This window comes from Rhinoraja longicauda, chromosome 28, assembly GCF_053455715.1.
Source record: "Rhinoraja longicauda isolate Sanriku21f chromosome 28, sRhiLon1.1, whole genome shotgun sequence".
NCBI lineage: Eukaryota > Metazoa > Chordata > Chondrichthyes > Rajiformes > Arhynchobatidae > Rhinoraja > Rhinoraja longicauda.
This window is the reverse complement of record NC_135980.1, coordinates 1,468,251-1,495,609: the sequence shown is the minus strand read 5'-3', so window position 1 is coordinate 1,495,609 and position 27,359 is coordinate 1,468,251. Positions and strand designations below refer to the sequence as shown.

Sequence of the window (27,359 nt, the reverse complement as noted above, 5' to 3'; positions counted from 1 at the left end):
TTTGCCAAAGGGTGGAGGCCAAGTCAATGGATATTCTTACAGTAGAGATTGACAGATTCTTGAACAGTAAGGGTGTTGGGAGTTATGGGGAGAAGGCAGGAGAATGAGGTTGAGAGGGGTGTAGACTCGATGGGCCAAATGGCCTAATTATGCTCCTATAACTTATGTACTTGTGAAAAGCCGAACAGCATTTAAAATCGACTAGACCCGTTGGGCCCAAACCTCTCCTGCATTGGTGCAACACCCTCTCCTCCCACCCTCGCCCCCTCCCTCCCCATCCCTCCCTCCCTCCAGCCCCCCTCCCCTCCCTCCAGCCCCCTTCCCCCGTTCCCTCCCCCCCCCCCATCCCCCTTAGCCCCCCTTATCCTCCCTCCCAAGGAGATGGATTTAAACTTTAAAATGTGAATAACTAAAAATATAACAACGATTTCAATGAAATGTCTTCCATTAGCATCAAAGGGACGACGGTGAGTAAGGTGGACCTAAAATTGGCGCGCTATCGTGTACCGTTTTGGCTGTGGTTCAGGAACAAACAAACAAACGAGAGTTTTAGTATACAGATGCTAGATCAAAATCATTGATTTGCAATGTTAAAATAGGACCAGGTTGATGATGATGTTCACTCATGCTTGATTTCTTATTCATTGCAGATATGGCATTAGTCCTGAAAACATCATACTGTATGGGCAGAGTATTGGCACAGTTCCAACCGTAGACCTGGCTTCCCGGTATGAGTGTGCTGCCGTTATTCTGCATTCTCCACTGACCTCAGGAATGCGGGTGGCATTCCCAGACACAAAGAAAACATACTGTTTTGATGCATTCCCCAAGTAAGTATACTTTGCTATGGTTCAACAGGAGCTGGTTTATTGAAACGATCTCTTGTTAAAACCCATTGCAGCGACCTATCAAATTAAATGCAGTCAGTCAGAAAGGAACATTTGTAGAGAGTAAATCGTTCAAATAGGACCAAAATAATCAGTATTCAGTCAGTGGTTTAGTCTATTGTATGTTGTGTGACCAGCAAAATAAAAATGATAATTCGCTGTTTAAATTTCTAAATGTGTCGTAGCATTTAGAGTCAAGAGTTCCACAGCATGGAAACAGGCTCTTCGGCCCAAGATGCGCCATCTACACTAGTCCCAACTAGTCCTGTTTTTAGACCGTATCCCTCTAAACTTTTCGTATCCATGTAGCTATCAAAATGTCTTTTAAATGTTGTTATAGTACCTGCGCAACTACCTCCTCTGGCGGCTCATTCAATATACCCACCACCCTCTGCGTGAAAAAAGTTATCTCTCAGATTCCTGTTAATTTTTTTCCCCTCTCACCTCAAACCTGCAGTGCCCTCCATAATGTTTGGGACAAACATGCATCATTTATTTATTTGCCTCTGTACTCCACAATTTGAGATTTGTATTGGAAAAAAATCACGTGGTTAAAGTACACATTGTCAGATTTTATTAAAGAGTATTTTTATACATTTTGGTCTCACCATGTAGAAATTACAGCTATGTTTATACATGGTCCTCCCATTTCAGGGCATCATAATGTTTGGGACACATGGCTTCACACAGGTGTTTGTAATTGCTCAGGTGTGTTTAATTGCCTCCTTAATATGTAGGTATGTAGGTTAATTGGCTGGGTAAAAATGTAAAAATTGTCCCTAGTGGGTGTAGGATAGTGTTAATGTACGGGGATCACTGGGCGGCACGGACTTGGTGGGCCGAAAAGGCCTGTTTCCGGCTGTATATATATGATATGATATGATGATAATGCAGGTATAAGGGAGCTCTCAGCACATAGTCTTTCCTCCCGTCTTTCCATCACCCCTGGAAACTTTTATTGCTGTTTATCAACATGAGGACCAAAGTTGTGCCAATGAAAGTCAAAGAAGCCATTATGAGACTGAGAAACAAGAATAAAACTGTTAGAGACTTCAGCCAAACCTTATGCTTCCCAAAATCAAGTGTTTGGAACATCATTAAGAAGAAGGAGAGCACTGATGAGCTTACTAATCGCAAAGGGACTGGCAGGCCAAGGAAGAGCTCCACAGCTGATGACAGAAGAATTCTCTCTATAATAAAGAAAAATCCCGAAACACCTGTCCGACAGATCAGAAACACTCTTCAGGTGTGGATTTGTCAATGACCACTGTCCGCAGAAGACTTCATGAACAGAAATACAGAGGCTACACTGCAAGATGCAAACCACTGGTTAGCTGCAAAAATAGGATGGCCTGGTTAGTTTGCCAAGTAGTACTCAAAAGAGCAACCACAGTTCTGGAAAAAGGTCTTGTGGACAGATGAGACGAAGATTAACTTGTATCAGAGTGATGGCAAGAGCAAAGTATGGAGGATAGAAGGAACTGCTCAAGGTCTAAAGCATACCACCTCATCTGTGAAACATGGTGGTGGGGGTGTTATGGCTTGGGCATGTATGGCTGCTGAAGGTACTGGCTCACATCTTCATTGATGATACAACTGCTGATGGTAGTAGCATAATGAATTCTGAAGTGTATAGACACATCCTATCTGCTCAAGTTCAAACAAGTGCCTCAAAACCCATTGGCCAGCGGTTCATTCTGCAATGACAATGATCCCAAACGTACTGCTAAAGCAACAAAGGAGTTTTTCAAAGCTAAAAAATGGTCAATTCTTGAGTGGTCAAGTCAATCACCCGATCTGAACCTTTTGTATGCTGAAGGGGAAACTGATGGGGACTAGCCCCCAAAAGAAGCATAAGCTAAAGATGGCTACAATACAGGCCTGGCAGAGCATCACCAGAGAAGACATCCAGCAACTGGTGATGTCCATGAATCGCAGACTTCAAGCAGTCATTGCATGCAAAGGATATGCAACAAAATACTAAACATGACTACTTTCATTTACATGACATTGCTGTGTCCCAAACATTATGGTGTGCTGAAATGGGGAGGACTATGTATAAACACTGCTGTAATTTCTACACGGTGAAATCAAAATATATAAAAATGGCCTTTAATAAAATCTGTCAATGTGCACTTTAACCACCTGTGATTTTTTTTCTATTACAAATCTGAAATTGTGGAGTACAGAGGCAAATAAATAAATGATGGGTCTTTGTCCTAAACATTATAGAGGGCACTGTATGTCCTCTGGTTCTTGATTCACCTACTCTGAGTAAAAGACTCTGAGCATCTACCCTATCTATTCCCCTCATGTTAATTTGCACCTCTGTAAGATTATCCCTCATCTTCCTATGCTCCAAGGAATAAAGTCCTCGCCTGCCCAACCTTCCCCCATAACTCAGCCCTTCAAGTCCTGACAACATCCTCAAATCTTTTCTGCACTCTTTCCAATTTAACAATAACGTTCCTATAGCATGGTGACCATAACTGAACGCAATACTCCAAAGTGAGTCGTGTTGTCAGCAATATTTGTGAATTTGCCTGAATCGTGCAGTTGAAACAGTCCTGCTTCTTAATTGAATCTACCTTCTACCTTTTTGTTGCATTCTTCGATTGATGCATCCACTTCCGTAATACCAACGGTTCAAAAACCGTTCGTATTATCATGCTGTGGATACACTGCCCGCCATCTTTAATTTTGCATAATGGATTCCATAAAGTTGGCATTGGTAATTATCTTATAAATTGTGCACTTTATATCTGGTGTTGGGCTTTCTCTGTAACCTGGAGATGAATGGAGTTAGTAAAGAGCAGCTGGCTTTAGTTGGCTTTCCTATTTGCTGTGCTGGCTAGATTTTCTTTCTTGTCCTTACTCCATGCGGTTATTGTTAAAGGCACCAGAACATTGGAAAGATGCCAAACAGGCAACGTTATTGGAATGAATGGGTGATAAGGATAATGCTGGCACAGAGCTGAAAGTTTAGGAATATCTCGGCTCTATGGTCCTACTGGAGCCTTTTTGTATTTGAGACGTAAAGAACTGCAAATATTGGTTTACAGAAGAAGCTCCGTGCCGGAGTAACTCAGCGGGTCAGGCATCCCTAGAAATCATGGTTAGGTGTCATTTTGGGTCGGGACCCTTCAGACGGATTGTAGTTGAGATGGGGTGGGGGGAAACTGGAAGGGAGATGGGGCAGAACAAAGCCTTTTCTCCAGAAATGCTGCCTGATCCGTTGAGTTACGCCAGCAATTTGTGTCTAGCTTCCTGGCAAGTGATAGATAGATGGATACAAGCAAGGGGAGTTTTGGCAGATGGGTGGGCAAGGGCTAGAGATACAAAGGAATGTAAGTTTAGGAAAGAAGAGGAGTGAAAGGTGAAGCCAGACGAAGGGTTAAAGGTGGAAGGGGATGGGGTGTAGGGGAATGGGGAAGGGATATTGAGAGAACGGGTGAGTACCCGGATGGGGCATACGGAAGAAATTTAGGGATTTCCTTCCACATAATGGATAACTTTGTAATCTGAGACTTGCGGTGCATGTGCTCATCATGTGCATTTACCACATCATTGTTGTGAAGTTAAACCTACCCTTGCTAAAAATAAACATGCCGTATAATTTTCATCCCAAGGACAGAACCCGGCACTCTGCAGTTTCTATAACACCATGTTGTGCCTTGGTGCCAGATTGAGACGGTGTTTACAGTGTAACTGCTGCTTTGGAGCCAAGCCATGTCCTGACATGTATTAGTGTGATTGCCCCTTGCATTTAACAAAAAGAAGGAGATGCAGGAAGCCGTATGAGTATCAGCTTGGCACTTCTCAGCTTGCAGTATCTTGTAGCACCTCCCACTCAAATAGAAGATGAGAGCTCAAAGATAGAGCTTCCCACACATTGAAAGCTGTGTTTCCAAGGCTGTGTTGAAATTTTTGTCGGAATTTCTTTCCCCATTTACTGAGTATTCTAAAATGAGTGACTTGTTCATCATTCTAGGAACCAGAAGTTGCAAAAGAATATTCATCATGGGGTGATGTTTAAAAAAAGAAGTGGCAGATGGAATCGTTATCATAGTCAGGTTTTACATAATAGGGCAGCAGAGTGGTGATAAAGTTGCTAACTAGCCTTGCCTTGCAGAGGTTGATGGGATGCTTGACTAAAGAAAATGTGTCTTAAAAAAAAATGTGTGTACTGCAGAAGTCAAGCCCAGACAGGTAATTTGGTTGCAGAGATACTTAACTATTGTGTATATGGTCAGTTGCATAGTTAATGGCTGAAACTGCCTTCATGTCTGGTTACACCAATGTGATCATTGCCTCTATTGTGTAACTCTATTATGTACCTTGAACACTGGAACTTGTGCAGAAAGTTTAACTCGGATGGCTAACATGGAGCAGGTTTATTCCATATATGGTAAAGCCATCTGTTTATGGCTTTTGCAAGTCACCTCCATAATAAAAAGAAGCTGTATCCTGCTATTGCTGAAGTGGGTGCTGAGATCCGGCAAGTATAGATAGCTACGTACTTGTAGCCGGCTCTGCCACTTCCCGCCTGGGCGTTAGTGGGTAAGCTTTTTGTGTTTTAAATCGATTAGGGTGGTTGTCTATTTGTTACAAGGTCAAGAACTTTAACAGTGGCACAGCAGTAGAGTTGCTGCCTCATAGCACCAGAGACCCGGGTTTGATCCTGACTGCGAGTGGTGTCTGTACGGAGTTTGTACTTTCTCCCTGTGACCACATGGATTTTCTCCGTGTGCTCCAGTTTCCTTCCACATTCCAAAGATTTGCAGGATTTAGGTTAATTGGCTTCGGTAAATTGTAAAAATGCCCCAAGTGTGTGTAGGATAGTGTTAGTATGTTCAGGATGTTCATGGATCTGATCGTTGGTCGGCGTGGACTCGGTGAGCCTGATTCCGCGCTGTCTCTCTAAAGTAAAGTCTAAAGAGTAGGGCACAGACTTGGTCAAGGTGGAGAATTCGGGTCAAAAGATTTCAAAATCAGCACCTTAAATAGGTACGACATTTAAAAAGCACAGAAAATTGTCGAACCCTGTGTCAAGAGTCGACAGTGTTGTATGAGAGTTAGATAGAGTTCTAGGGGCTAGTGGAATCAAGGGATAGGGGAAAAGGCAGGCATAGGTTACTGATTGTGGATGATCAGCCATGATCACAATGAATGGCGGTGCTGGCTTGAAGGGCCAAATGGCCGCCTCCTGCACCTATTTTCTATGTTTCTATGTCCCGAAATTGAACAATAAAATTCTTGCTTCTTGTAGTACAATAGATATGTGACCATGTTTCTCAGTAGACCCCATAATAAACAATATCTGGTAATTGGTTTGGGTGGGGGTAAAGAAAAGTTAAATTCACCAACAATCTGGGACACTAGTTTTTCAGGTGTATCAATCACTTACATTAAGCAATAGTTGGAAGTGTAGGTTTGCATGATGTATCTTGTTAAAGGGGATTGTAAATAGTGCTGACGGGAACAGTAAGATGATGTGGAAAATAAATATTAAAAGAATGGATTAAAAGAGATCAATTTAGAAACGAGAACAAGGAAAATGAAGGTTCGTGTCTTCTAAATGGGGAAATGAGAATTGCATAGGAACAGAAAAATTGGAAATCTTGGATACAAACCATGAAAGGCTAGCAGGTACAAAAAAACACTGCAAAAGTTGAACCGTTGGTCTTTATCTTGAGTTTAGAAGATTGGGGTGTTTTGAAGGGTAAAAAAGATTTGATAGAAGAGGTAGTCTTGAATATGAAAATAAAATCTGAAACTGAGACGGAACGTGTGGAATTGAAAGATGAAAGCATATTGTGCACACTAAGTGGGAGTAGAAGTCTGGAAAAGACTTCCTCTAACTATTGTTTGTGCTCAGTGTCATTTGCAAGGTTGAGGTCACTGTATTTCCTTTGGAGAAAAGGAATTTAGACAAGAGACAGGAATTTGCTGTTTTAATAAACGTGGACTGGGTGGGCCAGAAGGGTCTGTTTCCGTGTTGTATCTCTAAACTAAACTAAAAGTCATGGGGGTGGGGGGCGCGCTGTTGGCCCGGGCACTGTTGGCCCGGGCACTGTTGGCCCGGGCACTGTTGGCCCGGGCACTGTTGGCCCGGGCACTGTTGGCCCGGGCACTGTTGGCCCGGGCACTGTTGGCCCGGGCACTGTTGGCCCGGGCACTGTTGGCCCGGGCACTGTTGGCCCGGGCACTGTTGGCCCGGGCACTGTTGGCCCGGGCACTGTTGGCCCGGGCACTGTTGGCCCGGGCACTGTTGGCCCGGGCACTGTTGGCCCGGGCACTGTTGGCCCGGGCACTGTTGGCCCGGGCACTGTTGGCCCGGGCACTGTTGGCCCGGGCACTGTTGGCCCGGGCACTGTTGGCCCGGGCACTGTTGGCCCGGGCACTGTTGGCCCGGGCACTGTTGGCCCGGGCACTGTTGGCCCGGGCACTGTTGGCCCGGGCACTGTTGGCCCGGGCACTGTTGGCCCGGGCACTGTTGGCCCGGGCACTGTTGGCCCGGGCACTGTTGGCCCGGGCACTGTTGGCCCGGGCACTGTTGGCCCGGGCACTGTTGGCCCGGGCACTGTTGGCCCGGGCACTGTTGGCCCGGGCACTGTTGGCCCGGGCACTGTTGGCCCGGGCACTGTTGGCCCGGGCACTGTTGGCCCGGGCACTGTTGGCCCGGGCACTGTAGGCCCGGGCACTGTAGGCCCGGGCACTGTAGGCCCGGGCACTGTAGGCCCGGGCACTGTAGGCCCGGGCACTGTAGGCCCGGGCACTGTAGGCCCGGGCACTGTAGGCCCGGGCACTGTAGGCCCGGGCACTGTAGGCCCGGGCACTGTAGGCCCGGGCACTGTAGGCCCGGGCACTGTAGGCCCGGGCACTGTAGGCCCGGGCACTGTAGGCCCGGGCACTGTAGGCCCGGGCACTGTAGGCCCGGGCACTGTAGGCCCGGGCACTGTAGGCCCGGGCACTGTAGGCCCGGGCACTGTAGGCCCGGGCACTGTAGGCCCGGGCACTGTAGGCCCGGGCACTGTAGGCCCGGGCACTGTAGGCCCGGGCACTGTAGGCCCGGGCACTGTAGGCCCGGGCACTGTAGGCCCGGGCACTGTAGGCCCGGGCACTGTAGGCCCGGGCACTGTAGGCCCGGGCACTGTAGGCCCGGGCACTGTAGGCCCGGGCACTGTAGGCCCGGGCACTGTAGGCCCGGGCACTGTAGGCCCGGGCACTGTAGGCCCGGGCACTGTAGGCCCGGGCACTGTAGGCCCGGGCACTGTAGGCCCGGGCACTGTAGGCCCGGGCACTGTAGGCCCGGGCACTGTAGGCCCGGGCACTGTAGGCCCGGGCACTGTAGGCCCGGGCACTGTAGGCCCGGGCACTGTAGGCCCGGGCACTGTAGGCCCGGGCACTAGGTTTCCGACAGTTTAGGTCCCGACACTCTAGGTTTCTGACATTTTAGCTCCAGACAGTCTAGGTCCGGAGGCCCGGGTGCCACCTAACGGAGGTTGCATAACAACCCGCCCCCTTGCCCGGGCGGTCGCCATTGGTAGAGCGGGAGCACGTTGCCGCTGGCTGGATGAGGTCACGTGGGGCGGTGACGTCACCCTTTGCCCCTTATTTGGGAGTGAGGAAGTTGGCAACCCTACTAATACGGGACAAGGGCGGCCCTGTACGGGTCAAACTAATTTAGCCCAAAATACGGGATGTCCCGGCTAATACGGGGCAGTTGGCAACCCTAGGTGCAGGAGAAGAACATTAATCAATCAATCAATCCAGAACTATCCTGAAGTTTGCACTCTCCATCCTCGAGTTGGTTCATAAGTAATTTTTACATTTACCAAGCCAATTAACCTACACACCTGCATGTCGTTGGCGTGTGGGAAGAAACCGAAGATCTCGGAGAAAACCCACGCATGTCGTGGGGAAAACGTACAAACTCTGTACAGACAGCGCCCGTAGTCGGATAGAACCCGGGTCTCCGGCGCTGCATTCACTGTAAGGCAGCAACTCTACCGTTGCGCCACCGTGCCGCTGATTTTGAATGAAAGGACGAGGCATCTCTGCTTCCTCTCCAATTTTACCCTTGCATTTTGTACATGCATTCAGAGAACAAAGTAAATCTGGCCGCAATAGCGTTTCATTAGAACATTTTATTGAACAAAAAACAAGCTTCATGTATGGCAGGATATAGAAAAAGGTATTGTAGTCCAAATACACTGCAGGAAGTTGTGTCCAACTAAGTCAGCCTAAGATCCTGTCTGACCTGTTTTTTCCTACAAAAACAAACACCAACCGACCGGCATGTTACACTAGCGCCATGAATCATTGCACACCCTATTCAATACTTGCAAATAAATTACTAGTTTTGTATAAAGACCATTGCTCTTTCTGCACCATTAGAGAAGTGAAGTGCATTACTCACGTCAACTTAAATCAGTCACCTCATAAACTAGAGTTTTTAAACCTGTGGAATGCGATTCATTGTGTGAAGCAAATGGGATATTTCTGAGAAACAACATAGATTCATATCAGGTTAACGTTATTTCTGCTATGTACAAAAAGGAGATGTGCTTTCTCTTCAAAGTTTCATACAAGATACCCAAGGGGGTTGATATTTGCTCTAGATGCATGAGAGAGTATGTTAGTTCAAGGATGTGAATATTTACGAGATCCTGCCAGAAATATTGAAAACCACGATAATTAAATGAATAGCAAAATGTATTACTTCGCAATAACTAGTATATGTTCCAATGACATGGTTTTTAAAAAAATTAACAAGCAGGATTATTTGGATACCATGGGAAATTTAATGGATCTCTTGGGCAATTTAATATGATGAGTTCTTTGAAGTTACCATCTGTGATATTGATGTTGAAAATATTATACGCGCACACATAAACATAAGAGATGGAAGCAGGGGTGACACAGCAGATGGTAGAGCTGCTGCTTCACAAAACCAAAGACCCAGGTTTGATCTGTGTGGAGTTTGTAGGCTCTCCAAGTGACCGTGTGCATCTCCTTTGGCTGCTCCGAATTCCTCTCGCATCCCACAGATGAGCGGATTTGTGTATAAATTGTCCCTAGTGTGTAGGAAATAGATGCGAAAGTGGGATAACATAGAACTGGTGTGAATGGGCGATGTTTGGCTTGCTGTATCTTTCAATCGGGCAGCACAGTGGCACAGTGGTAAAGTAGATGCCTTACAATGCCGGAGACCCGGGTTTGATCCAGACTACGAGCGCTGTCTGTACAGAGTTTGTACTTTCTCCCTGTGACCCCGTGGGTTTTCTCGGGTGCTCTGGTTTCCTCCCACACTCCAAAGAAGTGCAGGTTTGAAGGTTAATTGGCTTTGGTAAAATTGGAAATTGTCCCTAATGTGTGGGATAGTGTTAGTGTACGGGATGATCGCTGGTCGGTGCGGACTCAATGGGCTGAAGGGACTGTTTCCACGTTGTATGTCTAAAGTTTACAGTGGGCTAATGGGTCTACTTTACCATTCAATGTAGGTTATATGTAGGTTAATTAGGTTAATTGACTGGGTAAATGTAAAAATTGTCCCTAGTGTGTGTAGGATATTGGTAATGTGCGGGGATTGCTGGGCGGCGCGGACTCAGTGGGCCGAAGGGCCTGTTTCTGCACTGTATCTCTAAATCTAAAATCTAAATCTAAAAATGATAGTAATGCTGATTTACTTCCACGCCACCCTCCTGCACTAATCCCATATCCTTGCTTTTAATATCCAAAACATTATTTGATATCTTTTGTGAAAATGCTCAGAAACTGAACCTCCCTCTTGTATAGAGACTTTCAAACGTTCTCCATCCATGGTGAAGGAAGGGGCTTTGAGTCTGTGACCCCCGGTTCAGTTCACTCTATCCACAGGAGCCATCATCCCTGCATACATCCTATCAACCTCATGAATGTCTTGTTCTTCTAAAGATCCTTGTAAGCTTAGTAGGCTTAATCTTTCCTTTTGGACAATTCTCCCTTTAACCCCTTCCCAATAACTTGGTGAATCTTCACTGTGCATCCTCTATTGCAAGTATACCTTCCTTGGCTAGGGAGACCAGACCTGTACACAATATTCTAAGTGCAACCTAACCAGTGTTAGGCTCCCATACAGTTTATTAGAACACAGAACATGGAACATTTTAATTCTTGTACTGAAATCTTGAAATAAAGGTCTCGAGCCGAAATAGTTACATGTTGGAGTAACTCAGCGGGGACAGGCAGCATCTCTAGAGGGAATGAATGCGTGATGTTTTGGGTCAAGACCAAAGAAGGGTCTCGTCCCGAAACGTCACCCATTCCTTCTCTCCAGAGATGCTGCCTGTCCCGCTAAGTTACTCCAACATTTTATATCTATCTTCGGTGTAAATCAGCATCTGCAGTTCCTTCCTATGCCTCTCAGCCCAAAACATCACCTGTCTATTCCCTCCACAGATGCTGCCTGACCCACTGAGTTCCTCCAGAACTTTTGTTTTTTTTGGTTAAGATTCCAGCTTCTGCATTATGTTTCCATCTACACTTTTTTCTTAAAACTTGTGTGTTAACTTCAGTGACTCATGCGCATGGATATCTGGGTCTCTGTGAGTACCTCTGTTTCAGTCTCTTGCCATCTAAAAGCATATTGTGCTTTTCTAATTTTTCTGTCAAAGTAAAAATCCTAAAAGGACACAAAGTACCCCAGTGGGTGAGGCAGCATCTCTCCAGAACATGGATAGGTGACATTTTGGGTCAGGAACCATCTGAAGAAAGGTCCCGATCCAAAATGTCACCTATCCTAGATTCTCCAGAGATTCTGCCGGACCCGCTGAGTTACTCCAGCACTTTGTGTCCTTTTGTGCAGTTCCATGTTTCTAAATATCTTCCTATGTTTCCATGTTTTATTCCATCTGCTATGTCCATGCTTAATCCTGAAGTCTCTCGTATTCTCCTCATCTTCTACTGCCATCAGCTCGAGTGTATTATACTTGATCTTCTTATCCTGGTCATTGAGAGAGATGCTGAACAGCCAGATCAACAGTCTGGGGCACATACTGTGTCCCCTGTTTGTATTTCTCTGAGAGGTGCAAATGTCACATGAATGAGAATAAATCAAACAGCATTTTGCCTCACCTGAGACGTTCTTGTGGTGTGCCATTCAGATGATGTGGCAGGAAGCTGCAGCAGTCCAGGAAGGTCCATTGGGCGGCACAGTGGCTCAGCAGTACAGTTGCTGCCTTACAATGCCTGAGACCCAGGTTTGATCCTGACCATGGGTGCTGTCTGTACGGAGTTTGCACAGTCTCCCTGTGACCTTGTGGGTATCTCCCCCGGGTGCTCCGGTTTCCTTCCACGTTTCAAAGCCGTGCAGGTTAATAGGTAAATTGTCCCTAGAGTGTGGGATAGAACTAGTGTACTGGGCTCGTTGGGCTGAAAGGCCTGATTCCACACTGTATCTCCAAATTAAAAGAAAAATTAAGATGATGTATGGTGGCAGCAGGTTATGAAGCCAACTCTAGAGCATGTGGCAAAGGATTAAAATATCCAGTGAGCAGTTGTATCCTTTTACTATCCTAATTACACAGCCCAGACCATCACGAGGCCCTGCTGCTGCCCACAGCTCTACACACTGGTGCTGCAGGGCCTCATATACTTGATTCATCTTCCATAAGTAATAAATATAATGGACCCCTATTGTAGTCCCTGCCTCCGTCCTGGAAGTGATGTCTTTGCTGCATTTGTAAAATAAAGTTGGGCTATCGTATTGAATGACTTTTGTACTTCAGAAATGTCATTCTGGAACATGTTGACAGCTTTTCAAAGAGGCATGCCGTTTAAAATCTTTTCACTTGTATTGATGTAATATCGGTGATATTCCACGGATAATTGAGGCTTTATGTCTCTTTTTTTCAACCACCTGCCATTTGTGATGTGTTAATTCTGAAACACAGGATGAATCTTCCCCTGGTGATTCCCGACCCTTCCTTGGAGTAGGAGGATGAGGATGGGTTTCATTAGATCACACAAGGCCCTTGTCCAAAGATTTATTTTTGATTAGCTTTGCCTCGGGTAATCTGTTTTAGGAGCTTGAGGAATACAAAGCTCAGAATTTTGGCATGCACTGCCACACTGCTATCATTGGAATGGGGTCACAAGAGACTGATGCTGGAACAACTGGAGGAACTTGCATATCAGTCAGCAGGCGGGAGGGAAATGACCAGATGCATTACAGGTCATGGTGGTGGAGTAGAGGGCAGAAAGCTGGCAGAAAGCTGATCCAGGTGGATCCAGGTAAGGAATAACGGATGAGTCAGGTGGTGGAGAAAATGGTGGAGATAGTAACAATGTCTGGAGGTGATGTGGAGAAGACAATAGTGTAGTTTTTAGAGATACAGAGTGGAACTAGGCCCTTTGGCCCACCGAGTCCGTGCCGACCATCACCTGTTCACATTAGTTCTATCCAACACACTAGGGTCATTTTACAGAAGCCAATTAACCCACCTGTTTTGGGGATAGAAACATAGAAAATAGGTGCAGGAGGAGGCCATTTGGCCCTTCGAGCCAGCACTGCCATTCATTATGATCATGGCTGATCATCCACAATCAGTAACCTGTGCCCAACCTCTCCCCATATCCCTTGATTCCACTAGCCCCCAGTGGGAGGCACGCAGGGAAAAGCCACGGGGTCCCAGGGAGAATGTGCAGACTCCACACAGGCATCACCCAAGGCCAGGATCGAACAGTGTTCTGTGGTGCTGTGAGACAGCAACTCTACTGCTGTGCCATCCTAACAACAGGGAGCTGAGGTTGGATCTTTGATCAGGAAGAAAGGTGGAGAGTAAAATGTAGGATCAGAGGGAGAGATGGTGGGCAGAAGTGAATGGGCGTGTTGGGTAGAGGGACATAAACGGAACCTGGACTAGGGATGGATGGGAGATAAGCGGTGAGAGGAGAAGGACACAGGGTGTCGGGACAGGGAGGGGGGTTGGAAAGTAAGGTGTGGGGAAAGCTGGGGGGAATGGAAGGGGAAGGTATTAGCCTGAAATGGGAACATTCCATTTCCCTGCTGTTGGGTTGTAGGCAAGGTGCAGTTTTTGCAGTTTGCATGTAACCTCACTCTGACAGTGGAAAAGGCCGAGGACAGATGGGTCGCACAAACAGATGCAGCCAGACCCACTAAGTTCCTACACCAGTTTGTTTTTTCAGGCATTGGAATCTGTTGGTTTATTGCCAATTGAAACTCCTATGCATTTAGTTCCTTACAAAATGCCTGAGGACCTGTCAGAACAGCTATCTCCACAGCAAGTTTACTCTGCCCCATCTCCCCACAAGCTTGATTAACACGGTGGATGGATATTTTCCCACATGGGTGGGTTTTGTCGAAAAAGAATACTCTTAATTTCTTTATGGTCTTTATAGCTGCAGCACTGTGGCAGAACAGTAGATTTGCTGCCTTGCAGAGCCAAAGACTTGGGTTTTAGATAAGGGGGAAAGATTTAATAGGTATTTGAGGTAACATTTTTACACAAAGGGTGGTAGGTGTATGGAACGAGCTGCCGGAGAAGATATGTGTAAGAAGGAACTGCAGATGCTGGTTTACACCAAAGATCAACACAAAAAGCTGGAGTAATTCGGGGTCAGGCAGCATCTCTGGAGAAAAGGAATAGGTGACATTTTTGGTCAAGACCCTTCTTCGGACCTTTTCTCCAGAGATACTGCCTGACCTGCTGAGTTACTCCAGCTTTTTGTGTATGTCTGTCAAATGAAATAATTGAGGCAGGTGCCATCTTAATGTTCAAAAAATATTTTGACAGGTACATGGACAGGATAGGTTTAGAGGGCCAATGTAGGCTGGTGGGACGAGTGTAGATGGGGCATGTTGGTTGGTGTGGGTAAGTTGGGCCGAAGGGCCTGTTTCCACACTGTGACTGAGTCCATGCATGACTATTAAACTGCTAATTTTCAAATGATGGTGAGAGGAGTTGTGTGGAAAAAAAAGAGCATGTTATACTTCTCATGATCAGCATTTACCCTGGGGTCAATCAAGCACAGACTTGGCTTCATATGCTCTCTTGAACTTAAATTACTTGTTCCCTGCCTCCTTCCCCCGTTTCCATGGGATGCACTACCCAGGAGAAACAAAGCAATTTTTTGCCTTTGTGGCTGTTTCCCCCGTTCCAATGCAGGGCACTGGGAAACACAAGGAACTGCAGGATGCTGGCTTATTAAAAAAACACAAAGTGCTGGAATAACTCAGTGGGTCAGGCAGCATCTCTGAAGAACATGGATAGGTGACGTTTTGGGTCAGAGCCTCTCTTCAGACTGATTGTGGTTGGGGGGCAGAGAGAAAGTTGGAAGAGAGGTGGGGGGCAGGAGAAAACCTGATAAATGATACAGATGGGAGTTATTGATACGCAGCTGGTTGGATGAAGGCGAGAGATGGATAGACCAAGTGAGATAACTATAGAAGAGGTGCAAAGTGTAAAATCAGGAAAGTTTGGCATCAAAAAAGCCCAAGATTTGCCTAAAATAGGTAAAGAATCATTCTCATCCTATTATGAGGCAAATACGGGCCATTGGACCCACAGAGTCAATGCTTCAGCAGGTGACATAGCAGTAGAGTGGCTGCCTTACAGCGCCAGAGACCCAGGTTTGATCCTGACTAGGGGTACTGACAGTACGGAGTTTGTACGTTCTCCCTGTGACTGAGAGGGTTTTCTGAGTGCTCCGGTTTCCACCCACACTCCAAAGACATACAGGTTTGTAGGCTAATTGGGATTGGCAGAAATTGTGTATTGTCCCTGGTGTGTAGCATAGTGCTGGTGTGGGGCACAGTGCTGGTGTGTAGCATAGTGCTGGTGTGTGGCACAGTGCTGGTGTGTGGCACAGTGCTGGTGTGTGGCACAGTGCTGGTGTGTGGCACAGTGTTGGTGTGTGGCACAGTGCTGGTGTGTGGCACAGTGCTGGTGTGTGGCACAGTGCTGGTGTGTGGCACAGTGCTGGTGTGTGGCACAGTGCTGGTGTGTGGCACAGTGCTGGTGTGTGGCACAGTGCTGGTGTGTGGCACAGTGCTGGTGTGTGGCACGGTGCTGGTGTGAGGCACGGTGCTGGTGTGCGGCACGGTGCTGGTGTGCGGCACGGTGCTGGTGTGCGGCACGGTGCTGGTGTGGGGCACGGTGCTTGTGTGCGGCACGGTGCTGGTGTGCGGCACGGTGCTGGTGTGCGGCACGGTGCTGGTGTGGGGCACGGTGCTGGTGTGTGGCACGGTGCTGGTGTGTGGCACAGTGCTGGTGTGCGGCACAGTGCTAGTGTGTGGGGATCGCTGGTCGGCACTGACACGGTGGGCTGAAGATCTAAACTAAACTAAACTAACATTGTAAAAAAAATGTTTACTCTGCTCCAGGCCAGAAAAGAATATTTAGCAGTCCAAATTAGTTCCATAATTTTTCACACTGGTTTAAATAAAATATACATGATGTTGCCTGACCAGCTGAGTACTCCAGCATCTGCAGTTCCTTGTGTCCCGAGTGAAATATCCACAGATGCCTCCTGTCTTGATGAGTTAGTACAGCACTTTATGTTTTGCACAAGATTCCAGCATCTGCAGTTCTTTGTGTCTACACCATGGAGAGAAGTAATTGATGACGTTTCAGGTGGAGACTCTCCTTCCTCTCTCCAAGGAGAGTTCAGCACTGCTCTCCAGAGATGCTGCCTGTCCCGCTGAGTTACTCCAACATTTTGTCTATCTTCGATTTAAACCAGTATCTGCAGTTCCTTGCTACTCATACAACATGGAAACAGACCCTTCAACCCAACTTGCCTACACTGACCAACTTGTTCCGTCTACACTAATCTCACCTCCCTGCATTTAGCCCATATCCCTCCAAATCTGTCCTATCCATGTACCTGTCTAATAGTTTTTTTAAACATTGCGATAGTCCCTGTCCCAACGACCTCCTCTGGCAGCTTGTTCCATACACCCACCACCTTTTGCGTGAAAAAGTCAACCCTCTGGTTCCTATTAAACCCTTTACTCTTCATTGTAAACCGATGTCCTCTGGTTCTCGATACCCCTACTGTGGGTCTGTGCGTCTACCCGATCTGTCCTCCCATCTCACTCTCGGGAAAGTAAATCATCTTATTGTGACGTTGTTTTCTTATGTTTTGCAGCATTGATAAAATCTCCAAGATCTCATCTCCGGTGTTGATCATCCATGGAACGGAGGACGAGGTGATCGACTTCTCTCATGGCCTGGCGTTGTATGAGCGATGCATGAAAGCAGTGGAGCCACTGTGGGTGGAAGGGGCTGGTCACAATGACATTGAACTATACAGCCAATACCTGGAACGTCTCCGAAAGTTTATCTCCTATGAACTGGTCAATGTGCAACGGAATTGAATGTAACCAAGAACAAACATTTTGGAAAGTCTATTTTTTCAGGAGAACTTTGGGTAGTATCGGAAACACAAACACAACCATGATTTTTTTTAAATTCACATTGGGTGCTAGTGCAGGTAAAGCATAGAAAACAAATGTGATGCAACAATTATTCTTGAGAATTTTACTAATTATTTACGGCCATAGTAAGTTGTTACTTTTCTACCTGCCAGGAGTTTGTGGGGTTGAGGCCGGAGTAAAGGTGAATTTGTTCCTTGCAAGATGAGGCCGTTTAAATGCAATCCATTTGGTCATTTTGGCTAATTTTAAAAGAAACTGTGGTGTATTTAGAATGGTTCTTACTCTTCACACCACAAGAAGCTATTGTGTCACTATTTTAATGTCTGGAAAATATCAAAGGAGTGAAGAGATAGTTTTGCTCAAAAAGAATTAGCCCCCAAAAAAACGTTAATTGTATTGCAAAATCTGCTCTGACGAGCCCAGTCCATTCTCGTGTTTTCTTGTCCCTTTAATATTGAGTATGTTTATCTGTCCTCTATCAGCTTGTGATGTATCATAGACTCTCCCATACTCCAACGTAAACTGCCATTTCTCAGTTCCATTTACACATTAAGGGAGGGAGGTAGGGCTTTGGAACTTGCTGGCAGGATACGTCTTGTTGTTTTGGTAGCATGGGTTAGTGATGGTAGTTAGGCATGATGAATACTGGAAAAAAAGCAGCCCATTTTTGTGATATAAAGGAATCATGAGTGTGGAGGAACAAGCTTGAATAGAATGTGGCAGGTTGCATGGAAAAGAATCGACATTCACCAAAATGTGTTTAACAACCTTGGTTTGATTTAAAGCTGTGAATGTTCGGTTAGTTTTGTACCGCAGTAGTTGCATATTACTGCTTCTGCCATTCCTGTAGCTAAAGGTGAGGATTATTCGTTGTCGGATGGGATGTATTTTCAATGTCAAGTGTAGCTGGATGTGCAGACCATTGGTACTTTGCACAGCACAGATCTCATGCTGTGGGGAAAGGTCAGGGCACTGAGATATTGGCAGCAACTTGGTAGCTCCAGTAAAGCTGAAATGTTGATGCTGGTGGCCTTCATATCATATGGCAAGCTGTTCAAAGCAACCGATATTAAGTGGATTTTGAGATCCAACTTGATGAAATTTCCCTTGATGGTTCAGCGGGTAAATATACTGCACAGCTTCAAACTGAGCCATACAAACCAGGGTGTTCCTGGATCTGAGCATGTGCTGAATTAGCTAATCTCGGCTGAAATGAGGTTAGAGAAGTCAGAAATCTCATCGGAAATAAAAGGGAGGAGGGGGGAGGGGGATAAATCAGCTAGGGGCTTGCACTCCTGAATGGTTTCCAAATGATTTTTTGTGCGATATTGTACAAATCTGGGGGTGTTAGTTGAGGATAGGATGAAGCATGGCTCTGATTTTCCAACTCTCCTTTCTTCCCTTCCCATCCTAACATGGCCCTTGCATTGGTCGCTTGGATGGGGTGAGGGCAACATTGCATGTGGAACTGTGACCCAGCATGAGTCGGGTGCTTTCAGGAGAGGAACAAACAAAACCGGAGAGGCGGGGAAGCAACAAAACCATTTTGTACTTGTTAACACTCAGCAAGATGAAATCCTAAAAGTTATCTTGAAAGATCGCCTGAATGATAGACATGACTGTAATATAATGAACAGAACGATTATCTATAAGTGTATAAATCAGTTTTAAATCTACACTACTGCTTGTTCACATTATATTGAATGGACTATTTTGTAATTTCTGTTTTGCAATCTGCAAACACTAGAACCTGGAGCTGATATTCACCAAATTAATGAACATCAGCAAATAGTAGAACTGAAGATGATGTAAAGCAGGATCTTCAACCAGATTTATGTGGAGCCTAGCATGGCTAGATTTAAAGAAAGCTTGATCTAATCCAGTTTCCCGGCCTGTGTTGAGACTGCTTTCTTTGGTTCTTAACTCCATTGGGTTACCATTGCAAAAGATCAACCAACTTTCCTCCTCCTGGTTACTTCTCCAATGCCTTGCAGGAACGCCTGAGTGGCTGACTTTGATTGAGGGCCGAATCTGACTCGCTTGTGATGCCCACAATGTTGAGTGGTTTGTTGAAACTGCACCATCTGGGCCCACAGAAAGGCTGGTCGGCCGAGTTACCAGAATGGTGCTTGTGAAACAAAGTTCAATGCTTGATAGCAGGCGAGAGGAGAACAATTGGGAGGGGAGGGAAGAAGTATCAAATTTAAAAATGTCACCAACTCAAACCAGTGTCCAAACAAGCACTTAAAACATTAGCAGAATATTGCTTAGTTTGCTATTTTAATTTGGTGTGTTTTAAGCAGGATAAAACCTGCAGACAGAGCAAAGGTAGGCAAATTAATTAACCACTTTGTGCATTCTACAAGCTACTTTCTAGGCTGGTTAATTGCGATCAGTGGGTGTGGGGAGGGGAGAATCATCTCTTGCTTCTGGGATTTTGTGATGCTCTTTGTAACCTCTATCAGCACCTTCATATTATGAGCATTATAGTTAATAAATTCTGATATGCCTAGTATCAGAAGATGGGAATGATTTAAATAGAGCATTGGCTCCAAGGTCAAATGGATTTTTACTTAATTCTTAATGCACATCTCTGAATCTTTATATTGAGTAGTGGAAAGGTGGTGGAGGAAAGAGGGGTGAGAATTCCAATGCCTTACTCCCAGGTGAGAACTGGGGCTGTAGGTTACCCAACTGGGCAATTGCAAGCTGAGAGTATGCAGTTTTGTTATATGCTATCCCTGTACATACCCAGGAGTGGTACAATGAATGTCTTGCCCCTAACATAATACTTTTTTTTCCATGTTCAATACGTAATAGACATGCAATGGTAAAAGTGCAATCATCAAAGGTGGCGATATGGAAGCTAGACATACAGTGAATGTAAATGTTTATCATCTGTACATTTTGGTCACCTCATGTCCTTTTCCCTTTGAGGCTGCTGTTGGCATTCTTGCCGCTGGATTGTTCTCTATTTTGAAGCAATTATTGTTTGCACCAACAACAAAAAAAAATCCATTAATTGCAACTTATATTAAATGTATTTAACTGAAAATTTAAAAACAAATGTTGACAAAAGGAGTTATTCTATTATTTTACAGTGGGAGTTCTGGTAACATTGTATGGTTCTTGCATTGGTACTGAGAGCCTCTATGTGGAAGAAAATGGCTCATTACTTGCTGTTGCTTACAGGGTGGTACTCTGTTGATTCAATCTCTTCCTATGACCCAAATAGCCAAGAAAGCACACCAACGCTTCTACTTGCTTAGGCTTAGGAAGTTCAGTATGTCACCAACAACTCTCACCAACTTCTGCAAATGTGCCGTAGAAAACATTTTATCAGGATACATTACAATATGGTTTAGGAACAGCTCCATCTAAGACCACAAGAAAAGGCAGAGAGTTGTGAACACAGCCAATACACAAACCAACCTCCCTTCCATTCCTTTTTCTCCAGAGATCCTTCCTGACCTTACACTGCCTCAGCAAGGCCACCAGCATAATCAAGGACCAGTCTCACCCTGGTCACTCCACTCTCCTGTCGGGCAAGATGTACTGAGGTGTGAAAACGCACACCTCCAGATTCAGGAAGTTTCCCAGGTGTTATTGGGCAACTGAACCATCCTATCACCAACTACAGAGCGCTCCTATCTACCCCATTGGAGACTTCTAACTATCTTTAATCAGATTTTACTGGACTTGATCTTACACTAAATGTTACACCTTTTATCCTGCATCTGTACAAAGTGGATGGTTTGATTGTAATCCTGACTGGACAGCACGCAACAAATAAGCTTTTCACTGTACCTCGGCACACGTGGAAATAATAATAAACTAAACAAACTAACTACTAAAGATATATTAGGAGAATCCAAGCACCAATGAAAGCACTGGGTACTTTTTGTGTGCCCTGCTTGGCTGCATTCACAACATTGAACAATGGGCTTATCAGTGAGATAAGTTTGAGGATGCTTATTAATACTCATGTGCAGTGTTATAGCTCAGTAAAAAATCTTGAAACTAGGGTTTCACACAAAGGGTGGTGGGTGTATGGACAGAGTTGCCAGAGGAGGTGGTTAAGGCAGGGACTTGTGCAATGTTTAAGAAACAATTAGGTACATGGATAGGACTGGTTTGGAGGCATGTGGACCAAACACTGGCAGGTGGGACTAGTGTAGATAGGACATGTTGGTTGGTGACTGACTAACAAAAGTTTGGAAATGCAAGTCGCATTGAGCACAACAAAATGGTTGGCACAATATAAGCTCCTCTTAGTGAAACTTTCTATTGGAATATAATAATTAGTAGAGGTAACTTGATCATGATTCCTGGGAGCTGTTATCTCTAGGCTTGATACGTAGGAACAGACAAAATGAAATGTGGAGGAAGGAATTTCAGATGCTGGTTTATACTGAAGATAGATTAGGATGGGTTCCGAACTGAAACGTCACCGATGTTTTCTCCAGGGATGCTGCCTGACCCGCTGAGTTACTCCAGCACTGTATGTCTGCTGAGGAGCAGATATTGATTTAGATGAAAACAAGAAACTGCTCAGCCGCTGCAAAAAGATCCAGCTAGTCAGCATTGTAAACTTGCATTAGGGTCGCGTTGTAACTCATGGTAACCACCGTCTGTGATGCCAGCTATAATCAGTGTCATCTGCAAATGTAATAACTGTACATTATGCATTCTCATCCAAATCATTTATATAGATGATGAACAACAATAGGCCCAGACTGATCCCAGTGGCACACCATAGGCCTCCAGTCTAAAAAGAAACTTCCACCATCACCCTCTCCCTACCATTAATACAATTATGTATTAGCTGAGCAGTGGCGCAGCGGTGGATGTGGGCAGTACAGATACGCAGCGGTCGAGTTGCTGCCTTGCAGCGCCAGAGACCCGGTTTCGCACCTGATGACAGGTGCTTTTCTGTACGGAGTTAGTACGTTCTCCCCATGAGCTGCATGGATTTTCTCTGGGATCTCCGGTTTCCTCCCACACTCGAAAGAGGTTCATGTTTGTAGGCTAATTGGCTTGGTTAAATTGTCCATAGTGCGTATAATATTACACTGATGGGCGTGGACTCAGTGGGCCAAAGGGACTGTTACCACGCTGTATCTAAAGTAAACTAATCCTGCCTCACAGCGCTAGAGAGCCGGGTTTGGTCTTCACTACTGGTGCGGTGTGTGGAGTTTGTACGCTCTACCTGTGATCACATGGGTTTTCTCCAGATGCTTCGGTTAACTTCCACATTCCAAGATCCCAGGAATGAGTGGGTTAACCTATGATGAGCGTTTGTCGGCACTGGAGTTTAGAAGAATGAGATGAGACCTCATTGAAACATGCAGAATAGTGAAAGGCTTGGATAGAGTGGATGTGGAGAGGATGTTTCCACTAGTGGGAGAGTCTAGGACTAGAGGTCATAGCTTAGAATTAAAGAACATTCTTTTAGGAAGGAAATGAAGAGAAATTTATTTAGTCAAAGGGTGGTGGATCTGGAATTCTTTGCCGCAGAAGGCTGTGGAGGACAAGTCAGTGGATATTTTTGAGACAGAGATGGATAGATTTTTGATTAGTGCAGGTGTCGGGTTATGGGGAGAAGGCAGGAGAATGGGGTTAGGAGGGAGAGATAGGTCAGCCGTGATTGAATGGTGGAGTAGACTTGATGGGCTGAATGGCCTAATTCTACTCCTATCACATGACCTTGTATGCAGGTTTGTAGGTTAATTGGATTCTGTAAATTGCCTCAAGTGCGTAGGATGCAAAACTGGGATAATATAGAAATAGTGTACGGCTGATCGGTCGGTCGGTCGGTCGGCCACGCGGACTCAGTGGGCCTGTTTCCATGCTGCATATCTAAACTAAAAGGTAGCTTTACCTGGATTCTATGTGAGCTAACATTCCAGACTAGCCTACCATGTGTGACTTTGTCAAAGGGCGTGCTAAAGTTCATATAGGCAACGTCCACTTCCATGCCCTCAACAGCTCCATCCAAGACCACAAGAAATTGCAGAGAGCTGTGGACACAGCCCGGTCCATAACACAAACGTCAACCTCCCTTCCAATCTGCACTTCACACTGCCTCGGCAAGGCCAGCAGCATAATCAAGGACCAGTTTCACCCTGGTCACTCCCTCAGGCAAGAGGTACAGAAGTGTGAAGTCGCACACTTCCGGATTCAGGGACAGTTTCTTTCCAGCTGTTATCAGGAGACTGAACCATCCTATCACCAACTAGAGAGCTGTCCTCACCCCACTGGAGATCTTCAAACTATCTTTAATCAGACTTTACTGGACTTTATCTTACACTAAATGCTCTACCCTTTATCCTGTGGACAGCTTGATTGTAACAGTCCTCTTGGTCACCTCTTTAGTTTTGTGAGCCACCGTGCTGACAAGAGTCAGGAATCCAGAGTGTTTACTTGTCACATGTTCTGGGATAAACGACTTAATTGCTGTGGTTCTACAGGCATATTAAACGCAACAACGCCATCAATTATAAATTATTCTAGGAAAAGGGCAGCCACATTGAAAGCCAAAGTATTCAATGTAATCTTAGTGTGCAAAGTCCAGAGTGGTTTGGTGCTGAGTTAGGGTTATGCAGGGCGGTTCTGTGAATGTGAAGGTTAATGTGAAAAAACTTCTTGAACCTGGAGGTAACGGCTCTCAGGCCTCTGTATCACCTCCCCTGGGGTAGCAGCGAGATGAGAGACTTTGATATTAGCTGCCATCTCTGGCAGCGTTTCTCGTAGATTCCTTCGATGGTGGTAGGTCAATCCTCGTGATGGATCAGGTCTGAAGAAGGGTCTCGACCCAAAATGTCATCTATTCCTTCTCTCCAGAGATGCAACTTATCCGCCTGAGTTACTCCAGCATTTTGTGTCTATCTTCGGTTTAAACCAGCATCTGCAGTTCCTTCCTACACATTGATCGGGTAATATCCACCGCTTTCTGCAGCCTCCTTCATTCTTGAGCATTTGAGTTACTGAGCCAGGTGGTGATGCAGCCAGTGGGTACGCTCTCCATTGCACACCTGCAGTAGTTTAGAGATACAGCATGGAAACGGGATCTTTGGCCCACTGAGTCCGTGCCGACCAATGATCCCTACACACTAACACTATCCTACACATGCACTAGGGACGATTCACAAGTTTCCCGTAGCCAATTAACCTACAATCCTGTATGTCTTTGTTGCGTGGGAGGAAAGTGGAGCACCCGGAGCAAACCCACGTGGTCACAGTACAACGTACAAACTCTATCCAGACGGCGCCCGTAGTTGGGATGGAAGCCGGGCCTCTGGTGCTGTAAGGCAGCAACTCTCTGGCCGCGTCATCGTGTTGTTACATCGGAGAAAGTATTCAGCAACATGCGGAATTTCCTCCATTTTCTGAGGAAACACAGGCATTGGTGAGCATTCTTTGTCATTGTATCACTAACCAGTCCTCTATCCAAATGCTGAAAGATCTCGTCCCTCAGAATCCTCCCAATAACTTACCCACCACTGATGTCAGGCCTGTCATTCCCCGGCTTGCCTTTGCTGCATTTCTTGTATAGCAATATAGCATTAATCCCTCTCCAGTCTTCTGGAACTTCACCTGTGGCTAATATGATGCAAAGATCTCTCCAAGGGTCTTTGCAATTTCTTCCCGAGCTACCCACGAGGTCTGAGGATGCATTTTTCAAACCTTTGGGATTTATCCATCCTAATGTGCTTTAAGAGTACCAATACCTCTTCTTTGGTAAGGTTCTAAACATCATGACATTTTGTCTAATTTCTTAATTTCCATGATCTCCACGGTAGAAACTGATGAAAAATATTCCTTTAAGGATCTCGCTCATCTCCTATGGCTACACACATAGATGGCCATGCTCATTTTCAAGGGGACCTATTCTCTCCCTTGCCACCCATTTACCCTTAATATACCTGTGGAATGTCTTGGGATGTTCCTTTACCTTGCCTGTCAGTTCCACTTAATGTCTCCTATTTGCCCTCCTGATTTATTTCTTCCGTATATTAGAGCCATAGAGTGATACAATGTGAAAACAGGCCCTTCGGCCCAAATTGCCCATACTGACCAACATGTCCCATCTACACTAGTCCCACCTGCCTGCTTTTGGCCCATATCCCTCTAAACCTGTTCTATCCAATTGTTCATTAATTCAATGGTGCTTTACTTTTCATATATGCAACTACACTGCGCAATGAAATTTATTTTGCATGTATTACACATGCTGGTATTGCCATTTTTGGCACCACAATTCAAAGTGCATCTGTGTACCTGTCTAAATGATTATTAAACGTTGCGATCGTACCTGCCTCAACCTCCTGCTCTGACAGCTCGTTCATTACTCCCACCACCCTTTGTGTGAAATAGGCACCCCCTCGGGTCACAATTAAATCTTTGCCCACCTGCCCCCGCCTCACCGTAAACCTATGTCCTCTGGTTCTCGATTCCCCTCCTCTGGGCAAGAGATTGTGCGTCTACCTGATCTATTCCTCATGGAGTTCTTGCTATTGCACTTTTTAAAGCCTCTCGCTAACCATTAGGTGATTCGAGCTGGGAAACTTCCCAATTCCCATCATTGGCTCTGAGGGATGCTTCACCCAGAAAATGTGGGGCAAAAACACGTCAAGACATGCAAACCTCGAATGGCCTTGGATATCCAAAATAATGACGTGCTTGAAGTTATCCTCAAAAATCCAGTAACATGCTGAATCAAGAGTGACTGGGGATATTCCACTACCTGTGATTTCCCACCCACCACGTTTATGAATGTAATTGGGACTCTTTTAAAGAGCAACAGAAGATAACTAAAAAGGCAATATGGGGAGAAAAGAGGAGTTACGAAGGTAAGCCAAGAATATAAAGGAGCATAGTAAAAGCTTCTTTAGGTATGTGAAGAGGAAAAAATAGTTAAGACAAATTTGGGTCCCTTGAAGACAGAAGCAGGTGAATTTATTATGGGGAACAAGGAAATGGCAGACGAGTTGAACAGGTAGTTTGTTTGGATCTGTCTTCACTAAGGAAGACACAATCTCCCAGATGTACTAGTGGACAGAGGTCGTAGAGTGACAGAGGAACTGAAGGAAATTCACATGAGGCAGGAAATGGTGTTGGGTAGACTGATGGCACTGAAGGCTGATAAATCCCCAGGGCCTGATGGTCTGCATCCCAGGGTACTTAAGGAAGTGGCTCTGGAAATCATGAACGCATTGGTGATCATTTTCCAATGTTCTATAGATTCAGGGTCAGTTCCTGTGGATTGGAGGGTAGCTAATGTTATCCCACTTTTTAAGAAAGGAGGGAGAGAGAAACGGGCAATTATAGACCAGTTAGTCTGACATCAGTGGTGGGGAAGATGCTGGAGTCAATTATAAAAGAAGAAATTGCAGAACATTTGGACAGCAGTAACAGGACCGTTCCGAGTCAGCATGGATTTACGAAGTGGAAATCATGCTTGACTAATCTTCTGGATTTTTTTGAAGATGTAACTAGGAAAATGGACAAGTGGAATCAAGAACAAGTGGAATCAAGGACGTAGGTTTAAGGTTAAAGGGGGGAAAATTAACAGGACAAAGTTTGGAAAACAAGCTTTAATTATTTTGGGTCTGCTGCAATACTCAGTTGTTAAAAATAGGCTTGGGCACTGTGGCTTTTCTCCGGGTGCTCCGGTTTCCTCCCACACCAAAGATGTACAGGTTTGTAGGTTAATCAGCTTCTGAAACCTGTAAATTGTCCCTAGTGTGCAGGACGGTGCACACTATTGTACGGGATGACCGCTGGTCAGTGCAGACCCGATGGGCCAAAGGGCCTGTTACCACGCTGTATCTCTAAAGTCTAAATCTGCAGTCTCTTGTGACTCCTTGTTAAATGGCATGAAGCCCATATCCCAGTGATCCCTCCGCCCACAAAAGGAATGATCATCTTCTCTGGCCCATTAGGGACGTACCTCCTTCCTGTGTTGAAGTTTGCCAGGAAATAATAGTTCCAATAAAAATGGAGAAAGTAAAACATATTTTGGCAGC

General features: G+C 45.5%; 1 protein-coding gene across 1 annotated transcript in view; it reads left to right on the top strand.

The window, feature by feature from the left end:
• The window catches only part of LOC144607456 (alpha/beta hydrolase domain-containing protein 17B-like), a 71,091-nt gene extending 50,692 nt beyond the window's left edge, over nt 1–20,399 (top strand). Inside the window, exons 3-4 of the mRNA XM_078424319.1 lie at nt 651–830; nt 17,043–20,399. Of these exons, the coding sequence (XP_078280445.1) occupies nt 651–830; nt 17,043–17,271 (409 nt within the window). The 3' untranslated portion in view covers nt 17,272–20,399. The remainder of the gene's footprint in view (nt 1–650; nt 831–17,042) is intronic.
• Nucleotides 20,400–27,359: the final 6,960 nt, after the last annotated feature.